This window comes from Asterias amurensis, chromosome 11 (genome assembly GCF_032118995.1).
Source record: "Asterias amurensis chromosome 11, ASM3211899v1".
Lineage (NCBI taxonomy): Eukaryota > Metazoa > Echinodermata > Asteroidea > Forcipulatida > Asteriidae > Asterias > Asterias amurensis.
In genome coordinates this window covers 10116828-10129900 of record NC_092658.1, presented here as the reverse complement: position 1 = coordinate 10129900, position 13073 = coordinate 10116828, and the positions used below count along the sequence as shown (strand labels likewise).

Sequence of the window (13073 nt, the reverse complement as noted above, 5' to 3'; positions counted from 1 at the left end):
GAAAACCGTACATTGCAAACGGTTTCAAACGCTTTTCAAAGACCAACTCGACCGATCCAAGACAACGTGTTCCTTTAATGTATTGAACAAGTTATTTTGTGCATTAATTTTCTGCTTCTTATACTTTATGTAATTACTTCTTATCATTGCTATTTTATAGAGTACTAACACTTTTTGACGAAAACCTAAGAAGAAAAAAAAGTACACATTGAAGTGCAATCATGACTTGTTTCATACTGAAATACTTTATTCAACTTTATTTCAGGTTTTTACTTTGAAGCAAAACAATATATATTCTGGTTTGTATTTATTCAGTTACTTTACAATGCCAGTAATAGATCATTAAAGGCACTAGACATGTTCGGTAATTGTCAAAATTCCAAAATAAGCTGTGAAAATTTTTTACTCAATTCGAAATAATGAAAGAAAGAAACACTCTTATTGCACAAGTTTGTGTGCTTTCAGATGTCTAATAAAAGGCTTCAGGCCAGTGAGTCCTTTTTTTATTTGAGTAAGAAATTACCTCTTTCTCCAAAACTATGTTACTTCAGAGGGAGCCATTTCTCACAACAGCTCTCCATTGTTTTTTTGCTAATAGTTATTTTGAGTTATTACCAATAGTGTCCATGCATTATCTGCCACTAGAGGGCAGTATGGATAACAGACTTTAGAAGTAGCTCCATCGTTCATGTGCATTATGTATGAATAGCATTAGCAAGTGCATTACACACGCTTCATTTGTTGATATCTGAGATGTGATTACACTAATCATAAAAGTACAGTGGCATGCCATCCTTGGGCAAGACAATTAACTAAAATTGTTTAACTTCCATTAAAGGCAGTGGACACTATTGGTAATTACTCAAAATAAATATTATCATAATACCTTTCTTCGTTACAAGTTATGGGGAGAGGTTGATAGTATAAAACGTTGTGAGAAACGGCTCCCTCTGAAGTAATGTAGTTTACGAGAAAGAAGTGATTTTCCACGAATTTGATTTCGAGACCTCAGGTTTAGAATTTGAGGTCTCGAAATCAAGCATCTGAAAGCACACAACTTCATGTGACAAGGGTGCTTTTTTTCTTTCATTATTATCTCGCAACTTCGACGACCGATTGAGCTCAAATTTTCACAGGTATTTTATTTTGTGCATATGTTGAGATACACCAACTGTGAAGGCTAGTCTTTGACAATTACCAATAATGTTCAGTGTCTTTAAGGAGTTAGGTACATGGGGCAAAAGGGTGACTGATTTAGCTTGACAAATGATGCGCTACATTTGGTGACAGGAAATTGGCTAAGGAATGAGATAAATGGTCCAGGAGTAATAAATGACCAGATTAATAGTGTTCATGCACGATGATCATTAAAATTGGAAGATATCGGAGCAATAAGTGTCCATTAAAATTTTACAGCAGAAAACATTAAAGACTAATAGGCCTATAGACTGTAACATTTGTTTATGAAAGGCGCAACCTTGTACTCTCTGATAGGCGAGATACTGCACTGGTCATATGGGGAATCTTACATTTGACATTAGTGTCATAAAGGAATAGAAGAGTTATACAAATAACAGATCTACAAGTTCTGAGATGTCATACATAACAAAAGTAAATTAAAATCCGATGCAGTCTCCGTCAAATAATTTACCCTTTTCTTCCATTAGGCTGTGCACAAATCAAGCTGGCAAGAAGTCAAGGGCCATGTGGCTCTTTTGGTGTGCTTTGTCACAAGTTACAAGGTCTATAGAATTGAGATTATCAAATGTAAAACTGGTTTATACCAGTACCAATAATCCCAAGATCTTACTCCTTTAAATCAAAGTCAGCGAAAAAGTCTTTAAACATCCCATAAATCAGTTGGTATTGCTGCAATAACCGGGCACAAAATCCAGGACAACAATGAAACAATTTGTAATGCTTTCACTCATACGCGCTGACGAATATATGGTTTGTTTACCAACAACTTTACTGCCAGCCTATAGGAACGGAATGATTTTAAACTCTTCCCCAAAACCATTTCTGTCAAGACAGAGTATTCAAAAGTGGAACTATTTGATTGTTTTGACCCAATATAAATGTAGATATACAATATAACCTATGAAAATTTAACCTCAAAAGGTGGTAGTGTCTTTAAGATACATGTATCACCAAAAGAAAACCGAAGTGGTTTAGTTGAAACAGAAAGAACACACAATCTGAGAATCGTTTCTTACAGTAGCGTGTCTTAGATTAAAATTTTGGGCATAAAAACTGGAATACATATATCTCAAAGTGAAATGATTATCGTTATGCTTTATCTTTTGGAAAGCTGCTGTACTTCAAACCAAGTAAGCTTTTAGTGGCAATTTTTTTTAGAAGTGGTTACCAAACAAATCCATTCCCTTTAAACAAACAGTCAATGTTTGGACGATAGGTGGCAGCAGACTTACCAAAGAAAACCATTGTTCTCATTAATGTGCGCATGCTCAGAATGCTGTAAACAATGCAAAATTACCTGGTAACTGCTGACAAACTGTCAATTTTGGGACGATAGGTGGCAGCAGACTTACCAGGTAAATCCATTGTTCTCATTAATGTGCGCATGTTCAGAATGCTGTAAACAATGCAAAATTACCAGGTAACTGCTGACACCTAGCTTTTCAAAGTCTCCCACTGTAAGGTTGTGCGTTAATTAGACACACTCTCTAAAAACTGAAATGCAAGTAAGATGCTCTGAGTGCAGGAATATTTATTAATTTATCAATCATTGCACTGTATTACATGGAGTTTGTATTTATTAATAATAGTTTTATTAAGTGATGACACCAAATTCTGTTTCATATAGACAGATCCACCATCACTCAGGGCGCAAGGACTATCATTGACCATAGTTCAACTAAAATTAGCACGAACTCTGGCTAGAACTCAAGTCGTGAGTAGTATAACCTGTGTGCACATGCACAAATGCAACTAAACAACCACTAGTTCAACATTGGTCCTTGTGAGAACTTGACCCAGGATCAGCCCTTTTTGTGAAACATGCAAATTACATTTGCACCTACACTTTAAACATCACTGATTTCGCAAAAGTAGAGAACACCTTTTCGTATCATCCAGCTGCCATCTTAGAGGTGACATCGATAAAACAATAAGATGCACAGAATTTTTAATGTACACTTTGGGCACAGGATTGGCAAGTGAAGGACCATCTTTTGACCTCTACACGAGGGCACCCAACTCAAATGGTGTCGGGTTCAAAAACAAGGATAGCTCACCTTTAAAGAGCGACTTTCGTTCTCTATGGCACTATCAGGTCAAATGTTTCATAGATTCACAACTTGCAAATGTTTTTTTTTGCATGCAAAAAACAAAACAGTGAAAGAAATTGTATCATTTACTCCAAATTCTATATTTAATAAAATATAAAGAGAATTCTGGTCGTAAAGTATACTCCTCTTCCTAAAATCCTGTCGATGCCCTCAAGCATAATCAGTAAAATCTTCCAGAGCCCCTGGAGATCCTTTACGCTTCTCCTGCTGTCTGACGGAAGAAGCAGCGGCCATTGCAGCCAAGGAGTTGACAGGAGTACCCTGAGAGATCTTGCCACGAAGGCGTTTGATTTGTCGCAGACGTTCAAGCCAGTTGGAGGTGTACGCCTCAGCCAGGGTGCCCCTCATCTGACTCTGGTAGATTTGAGACGCTAGCTGTTGAAAGGAAACAATGATCAAAACATTATATGGGATTTGAGGCATTGCATGGTGAGGTATCAATAAGTATTGCTTTGAGTTTAGAGGGCACTTCTGTATAAGAGGAAAGGAGCGTTAAAGCCATTGGACACTTACAGTAAACAGTATTGTCCAAAGGCCAACACTTCGTGTATCACAACTTATAATATATAAAATAACAAACCTGTGAAAATTTAGGCTCAATCGGTCATCGGAGTCGGGAGAAAATAACGGCAAAACCCACCCTTGTTTTCGCACGTTTCGCCGTGTCATGACATGTGTTTAAAATAAATCCGTATTTCTCGCTATCGAGAATTAATAATTGTTTAAATGTTTTCTCAAAAAGTAAAGCATTTCATGGAACAATATTTCAAGAGGAGTCTTTCACCATTACCTTCTGTAAACCCTGTAAGTTATTTGTAAATCTGTGAACTTTTATTTTTTGTCTTCCTGTTCTGAAAGTGTGTAATGGTGTTAACGAACGGCAACATTTTTGGGAACACCCTTTTACCATAAATTTATCGGGCAAGGTATATAAATACAAATTGAAGATAAAAAACCTACACTTGTTTCAAAAACATTTTCTTTGTATTTATATTCACTTATTTTAACAGCTGCATAAACCATTACTCCTGATACGCCAAAATGTTCCAAAAAAATAACACCAGTATTGAGGCACAGACAGTTTTTGAGAATACAGAAGACACTAAAGCCCTTTTCACACTGTATCGCTCATCCCCGTGGAATACAGCCCTGGGGAGGCCTAAGGAGTTTTTCTTACCTCACGGTTACCCCTGCAGACTTTCAAACTGTCCCCGCCAAGGTCCCTATTCAACTGGGTTTCACTTGGCTTTACCGCTTACTCATACTCCAAAGCAGGGGTAGGTGCGTCCATTTGCCAGGGTAGCTCAGGGGTAAAGAAATCAAAGTTTGAGAGGGCCGGCTATTATTCCGTATGGACGCCCCCGGGGAATAGATAAGTGTGAAAAGGGGTTAGGTGGTTAATAATTTAACTTTTTTTTTATTTTCCTGAAGGAAAACTTACATTGGCATGCAGCGCCATCTGTCGAACCAAGAGGGGCAGATTCTTATTGGTTATCATGCGTGGACCTCTACTTCCAATCATTGCTTCTAAATCTATAAACAAATCAGAATTACATTTTCTTTAACTATTAATTTATTTATATTGTTATACATCCAACAACGCATGTGCAAATAACAGAATCAATATGAGACAATGAAGAAAGGTTCAACTTAATCGATGTAATAATTAAGAGATAAAAAAAGTACAAATGAATGGTTCGATACACTAAAAAATCCCCTTCAGAATTTTGCTTTGCCCCTGCTCCAAATCCCAAATGAAAATCTCTGGTTACTCCACTGACTAGTCACAGATGCTACATGTGACATGACGTTTTGGCTGTTGATCTTAACCTAATAACGCTTAATAAAGCTACATTACGGGCCCTGGGCTTGATTTTGTTTGAGTTGATAATAGAGTGGTTTACATAACGTCACATTGTTTACAAAAAACGCAGATTTGTACACTCCAGACGTTTCCTGGCAGGAAAGATACAACATCCGTCATATGAAAAATTGAGCACTTTGTAGTCATATTAATCAAAAGAATTGTAAACAAAATATCAAGATTTGTTAATAAATGTTTAACACTGCAATTTACTCTGTTCAGACAGAGTAAAATGGAGGAAATTGCAATGTAATGTTCACCAAGTCACAGAGACTGCTCTTTCTGAACAAACAAATCACACCTGCAGGAAGCCAGGCCTGGTTTGTATCAACATTTGACCCACAGATTAATCATTTACATGGTCTATGGTGACATCATAGTTTGCTCAGGCATTTCGATCAATCATGCTCGCAGTTTGTTTATTCTATAAAAAAAACTTTACAAAAAAACGCAGTTGTGAGGAAAGAAAAAAAGGAAAGAATGATATCAAGAGGAAATAAGCTAAGATTGCTCATGCTTGATCAATCTATTACTTACTAGTCTTTATATAAATCTAAGCAATTGTCCAAAAACACACCGCCTTTTTGGCTGTGTAGAACAGGGTCCAATTTCTTAAAGCTGTTTAGCAGAAAATACTGCTAAACAAATTTCTTTGCTAAGCAAAAAAATGAGTGGGGCACCAGTTGCAACAATAAGCTTCATGGAATGTTGGATGGTAACCTGTTTTTGCTAAGTAAAATTTTTTCCTGTGCTTAGCAGGGTTTTTACTGACAGGCTTAATAAAATGGGCACTGTTTCTACCAAAAGCAAGTAAAATAATCAGTTGATAGTTTTGTCGACGGGGTCACAAGGAACTATGCAAGAGAACAAAAATCAATTTCTGTGTTGATTCTTTTTGTATAAATAGACGCAGAATGTGCCTTGTACCTGGTTTTGCCTGAACGGTCACTAAATTACTCTCACTGTCCAACGGTTCAATGACAATCTCAGCAAAGTTGAACTGACCCTAGAAAGACAACAAAAAGAAGAAGTTAAACATTGGACAAGATGTTTTCACTGAAAGCCAATTTCTGAAATATACATTACAAGAAAGCTCCATTAAGGAGTTATTCCAAAATGAAATATCATTTTCATCTGACAACTCACACCTGGTATCTCTATGTGTAATTCCTTTTCTAAACAGTGGACTCAACTTGATCATGCACACGCCAAGGACTGCTGAATGCCCAGGCAGATTAACTGCTCATCCATTAATATTAATGACGTAATTAATTAATTCACTGTAAACACACCCACTCATGGAAAAGGATGTACACTTTAAAATTTTTGTGGCTAAATTCAGAGTTTCTTTTTTGGGCCTATCCCATAATTAGGCACAAAATGACAAAATGTTACACCACGGCTATAAATTGTAAGTACAATACAGCACTGGGTACATAACCTTGATCGTGCCCACTGTTTTGTAATTCCCCTCCTTGTAACGTATTAAAGATGACCCTGAGATTGTAATTAGGCATAATTGCTACCACATAAATTGATTTATGCTCTTCTGAGATGTGCTGTTGGGTACAGTGAATCAATATTTCTGTCAACCCAATGCCATTGTTGTTTGCAATCGTTCGCCGGCGGTAATAACTAAGCCAATTTTTTTCATAATATAAATATTGGAAGAAGACAATAATTGCCTCCAACCCCCCCCCCCAAAAAAAAAAAAAACAAAAAAAAAGTTTCCTAATAAAGAGTTTGAATTTGTTTTACTTACTTTAAAAAATGAAGTGCACTGTTCATCAAAAAAAGAAACAAAGCAATCTAATTTATTTCACAATTGGTCCTTTCTCTTTTACTCAAGTGCCATGTTTTCTACAAAATACCGTGGACTTCATCACAGCGTGCGTCAATTGTACAGTGTCATAGTAGCTGATGATCGACCAGCAGGTGGGCGTCAGCATAACTCCCCCATCGGAGCACTTCTTCTTCGTGTAATAAAGTCATGACTTGTTGAGTGTAAAATAAGCTCCGGGAACAAGGGACAGAAAACCCAGTAAATAGTATTCTTGTGTTATTTTAAGTTGGTCATCGTTACAGTGTTAACTCACCTTGATTGTCCCCAGTTTGTAGGGCTCGTTTCTCTCGTTGTAAACGATGGACACAAAGTCGTTACCGATGTGGAGCTTCTTGGAGTTACACGTAGGATCCGACTCTTTATTGGGCATCAAGGTAGCAACATGAAATATAACTACAAGAAGGAACAAAACATAAACCCTTAAAAAATCCATTCATAGAAACACATCAAATATAATAATAATTATCTATAGCGTTCTTACACAGAAAAGTTAACAAAAAAGGTTCTGGAAAAAGCGTCCTGTATAATTTCCGGGGGTTATTGTGTGAGAGCCCCTGCCCCCAACCCAGATTCCAGACCTTTGTTATGTAGTTTTACAAATGTGGCATAATGGACAGGCTGCCACTATTGTTTGTCACTATATTTGATTCAATGGGAGGTAAGTCCGAGCATTCTGCGATCCCAATATAAGCGTGGTAGATCTAGGCCAAGGCTTAGGTTTTGCAAATCGTAGTGAGTGCCTGCTCAACATCAGAGCTAATTACGAGAACCTGTTGTTGTCTTTCCTTTGTCAAGTCAGGGTTTTATTGTGGAAACAATAATTTCATTGGAAAATTATTACTAAAAAAGCTATTTAAAAAATCAGAGAAAAAAAATCCTGCGGATTGGCATGGAAATGTTTGAAATGGTGAAGATCTGGCATGAGGGTCATGGGTTCAAATCCCATTCAAGCAGTATGCATGCCTATGTATATCACACATTACTTTACCAAATGGCTTTAGAGCTACATAGTCGCATTTTAAAATTATTCAATTATTATTTTATTTGCCATAGCAGGAAATTCAATCTGCTATTGGTTTAAAATGTATGCTCTTTTGCAGGGTTTCATGGCCAGGTAGTCTAGAGCATTCAAATCATGTTCTGGTGGTTAAATCATATAAAAGGTGAAAATCACAGAGCAATGTTTCCAGGGAGTCGTGTAAATACCAGTACTGGTAAATTCATGGTAAAATAATGTTCATCTCCTGAGACAAAAATTATTTTTGTAACATTGTTTTACACATTTCTCAAAATCTACAGCACCTCAGCACGTTATATTTTAATGGAAGCTATCGATCTTCATTATCTTCAAATATCAAAGTTTAATGTAAACCTGTGGACATTGTGTTTTGTGGCCTACAAAATGTACCCAAACCCTCTAAAATGTTCATACCTTGCATGATATCATCATGCCACCAGTAAGCAAACTTTCCATCACTCCCCTGGTGGTCAAGACCTCCAGTGTACACCTCATTAGGACATACATCCTTCAGGGAGATCAGTCTACCAAGACCCTGCAGGAACTCCACATAGCGAGCCGATCCATAGAGATTGGACAAAATGGTCGCTTGATCATTCGTCTGTCAGGGGTGTAACAAAATCAAGGACTTGATTACATGTAGGTATGAAAACATACCGCAAACACACAGCACCCTTTAGGATTGGTTGGAATGGTGTCTATTTTGCTTAGAAATTAATACTGATTTGCACTTAAAATTAATCTTAGTTTTGTGTGAAATCGAGCCTATGGGGAACAAAATGCTTAAGTTTGCAGTAGGACTGTAAGTCTATTCGAAAATTCTGATTCAGATTGTTTTGGTTAAATAGATGTCTATTAAATCTTGAGTTTGAATCCCAGCCAAATAAAATGTATGTGATTTTCTTTTCACAGAACTCGGGAAAGTACTGAGGATAAAGTGCTTCATACACAACAGCGTAAGAGTTAAACCAAGTAATATTCTGTATCAACATCTACTGTATTCCATCTGGTTGGGGAAAATAAACGTAAACTCCCAACCCTAAGATAGGGTCGTCATTTTTATGTGATCAGATCATACCTGCCCAGAGCCAACGTACAGCACTCCTATCTTATGTGTGTCGTACGGTGGGATCCTGTCGAGCACCTTCACAGCTCTCTGAGTCACCTAAACACACACACACACACATATGACAATAAGATCAACATTATAGCAGTTTGCGGTAACACCATGTAATGATAATCTCTAAATAAGTTGGGGTGGTTCTGAAAAGAACCATTGGTTTCAACTCAAAGTTTCGATCAGTATGCTCTGATTGTCTTTTGGAGAAAGTAGAAAGATCAACATTGAAAAATTGTGTAGATTCTCTGATAAATCGGAATACAGATGGAAAACTGAGTTAAGTAGGAAAAATACTATGCCTGTCACATGGTGTTCACTTTATTACTCTTTTCGGGCAAAAACAAATCGGAGATCAGACTAAAGTAGTGGAATTTCCAATTTACATTTCTAGTTAATTTCCTCATTGACTCACCTGTGAAAATGGCAAAGCCAGTGGTCTCTCTTGGTCATCAGAGAACACTGGAGAGTAATACATTTGCAAGAACACGAAGCTGAGTAGAAGGAAAAGATAAGTCAAAAACTAATAAAAGTCAAGGGTTTAGCTTTGGAAAGTAGCCAAGAGAAGTGTCTGGTGCTTGGTAATGTATAATTAATATTCATTTCTTTTATTGTATTTATTATTATATTGACTGTGTATCCATTAAAAAAGTGATATTAGACAAGCTGATACCTATTCATTTACTTGCACAAAAGATTGACCTTATTGATGCAAGTATCTTAAATAAGCCAATTTATTAAAGGAACACGTTGCCTTGGATCGGTAGAGTTGGTCTATAAAAAGCGTTTGTAACCGTTTGTTATAAAATGTATATGGTTAGAAAGATGTTACGAAAGTAGAATACAATGATCTACACAAATATGCCTCGAAATTGCCTGGTTTTCCTTTTATCTCGTCGACTAACACGGTCGGCCATTAAGCGAGTCAAATTTTTGACTCCCATAAATGGCCGACCGTGTTAGTTCGCAAAGTAAAAGGAAAACCACGCAATTTCGAGGCAAATTTGTGTGGATAATTATATTCTACTTTTAAATTATCTATCTAACCATTTGCATTTAATAACAAACGGTTTCAAACGCTTTTCAACGACCAACTCGTCCGATCCAAGGCAACGTGTTCCTTTAAATCTTTTAAAAATTAAACTTTAGTACATTAAAAACACACAACATGTGTGTTGCTTTTGCGCCAAGTGTAAACTAGATTAGACTATGTCAACTTTCAGGTATGATAATTGGTTCTTGGAATAAAAATAGGATTATTTCATCAAGTACAAGACCTGACCTACATTTGATGTGGGCTTTAATAGACATTTCAGGCTATTTGATCACAAACTTTCAGATAGCAAAATAATTCAGCAATCAGACTTAAGTAGGAAGCAGGCATGCAACTACCCGTTGAAAAAAAAGAGGAAAATTTTCAAAGGCACAAGGCAAGTGCAGAGCGAGGCGGCCGAAATGCCAAGGGACATGATACCCACAATGGTACCCTAGAAAATGTTGAGGTTTATTATGCTCTAAGGTGCATTTTTAGCATGTACTAGGCTTATTTAACATGATTGTAGTTGTAAAAATCTGTGAAAAAACAGAAGAAAAGAAAAAAAAACTTTTTTTTAACGTTTTTTTTTGTTTTTTGTTTTTGTTGTTGTTTTTTTCTTTTCTTTTTTCCTTTTTTTTCATGTAAAAATAAAAACAAAAACGCGGAATTCCGCGGAAACGCGGAAGAGTTGCATGCCTGAGGAAGAATATCATGCCTGTCTTTGCAACATAGAACCACCCTTACTGAAACATACCTTGGACTAAGACCAGTTCTGGTCATCACTCGGGATCGGTTTTCCGAGGTTCGTCTTTTTCTCCCGGCGTGGTCCTCAGTGGTGGAGTTAGGAGCCAAAGAGGACATTGTGTGCCCTCTTGGCCGCCTTAAGGGTTGTAAATCTGCTCCCTGACTACTCCTTGAGGGGTCATCTTCTCCAAGAAAACTTTGCTGTTTCCCATCCAGGTTCTCTGCATCTGTCTGAGGTGGCAAGGAGACAGGCCTTGGTCTCTTCTCTGCCGGCCGGATTCGTCGTCTCATCTGACCAGGGGTGTCCGGAGCAGAATCGTCCGGTGTTAGAAACTTAGGAGGAGGCAGTTTTGAAGCTGCTACAGAGGGGTCAGTCTTCACTGATGATGGGTCTTCGAGGTCTTTGGCTTTGCCAGCTTCTCCAGAGACAGTTTCATCTTCATTTGCAGTGGTTGAGGCCCTCCGGACAAATCCAAGAGCAACTTCATCTCGCTGAAGTCGCTGCTCCAAGACGGACATCTCCTTGTAGGAGCTAGAAGTGGGCATCTGTTTCTCCATAAAGGATTTGACCATGTTTCTTGGAGAGGTACTGATATTGTCTTGATCGTCGCTCCCCATGGAGGACGTCTGGATGGAAGCAACAGTCTCTATGATATCTGGACATGAACTGGACCGGGGAAGAATCATCCTGTTTGGGTCGGATTCTTCAACAAGCTTGGCAATGTTCTCGAGATCTTTGGCAGTATCAGCAAGTATTGTTGCCATGTTGATGCTCTACAACCAAGTAATCAAATAGGCAAGCTTAGTTAATACATCAAGCAAGTACTGGGCTCTGTGCTTTATAAACAATTACACACGGCCATGTAATAGTTTACAGGGGATGATGGTGCACGTTTTATTGGACATACTGTCTTATAAGACAGACTCTATCTATGATAAAAATATTTATATACATTTTTAGTAAGAACACAGTGTGTTGGTTGCTTGACTTGGACTGGAAATCATTGACTTGTGCCTTGGGTGGGAGCTGAGTGACTTGGGACTCATTTCATGGATCTTAGTACTCAAAGGTATTTCTTATTCTTGAGAATAATGTCATCATTCAAAGCAAATTCTTTTGACAGAAACTAATAAATCTCAGTGGCAAAACCATTTCTCTGCAAAACATGTAAAACCCAAGTCCAATGATCAATTTCTGGTTCCATGCATTTCCTACAAACTTCCGGTAATCATTGAAGTAATTTTTTGTGAAGTAGAACTCAACGTCACATGTAGGCACACTCTGGGTATATTAGGCATGAAAACATTTTATCAAGTGTAAGTGCCAATCCTTCCACATGGTGTTAGCTTTCATAAATAAAAATCTGATTTTTTCAAAGGACTAAAAAAAACCTTGAAATCAGACTCAAAGTAAGGAAAAACATCAAGCCCGATATATTAGCATTTAGATATCAATGTTACACACTCTTACCTGATCCATGCTGCCCCTATGCGCTGAGCTGTATCTAATATAATAAGACATATCATGCCCCAGAGGGGACAGACCAAGCTCCGGTTTGGAGAATCCTTGCAACTGGAAATCTTCTCCACCATCTTCATATACAAAGCAAATCAATCAATAGATAAAACAGTAAGTAAACATTATATGAAAAACAACAACAAAATATATGGATCTTTTGCTTTGTGTTGTCTAAGATTTGTAAGTAAAGGATAATCATATTTTGTTCTTCATTGAAAAGAAAATAGGTTGTAAAGAATGAGACAGAAAGTAAAGCAATACAACAGAAACTATTGAAAAATTCTTTAATTATACTTTACCATTGGCCTTTGAGAAAGAACCAACTACGGCTGAAGTATCAAACCCTTAACAATTTTTGCAAATATTTGCATTTAAAAAAAAAAAAAAATTCTTCACTGACAGACTGAATACAAAATTGCTAAGAACCCCTCCCCAAACAAACAGTAAATTATAATTAGGAAATAATTTTCAGCTTTCGAGAAAGACTCTGCTAGGATCAAACCCTTAACAATTTTTGCACATCTGCATTTTATTGACAATTTTTATTCACTGACAGACTGAATACAAAATTGCTGAGGACCCCTCCCCAAACAAACAGCAAACTATAATTACAAAACAATT

General features: G+C 37.2%; 1 protein-coding gene across 2 annotated transcripts in view; it reads right to left on the bottom strand.

The window, feature by feature from the left end:
• Window positions 1-232: 232 nt before the first annotated feature.
• Window positions 233-13073, bottom strand: part of LOC139943763 (tuberin-like) — an 84723-nt gene continuing 71882 nt past the window's right edge. For both annotated transcript variants that reach the window (XM_071940552.1, XM_071940553.1), the window contains 9 exons: window positions 12405-12526; window positions 10944-11707; window positions 9569-9647; window positions 9115-9201; window positions 8451-8637; window positions 7272-7411; window positions 6103-6181; window positions 4753-4844; window positions 233-3686 (listed from right to left, as the gene is read on the bottom strand). In XM_071940552.1, coding sequence (XP_071796653.1) covers window positions 3462-3686; window positions 4753-4844; window positions 6103-6181; window positions 7272-7411; window positions 8451-8637; window positions 9115-9201; window positions 9569-9647; window positions 10944-11707; window positions 12405-12526 — 1775 coding nt within the window. In that variant the 3' untranslated portion in view covers window positions 233-3461. The remainder of the gene's footprint in view (window positions 3687-4752; window positions 4845-6102; window positions 6182-7271; window positions 7412-8450; window positions 8638-9114; window positions 9202-9568; window positions 9648-10943; window positions 11708-12404; window positions 12527-13073) is intronic.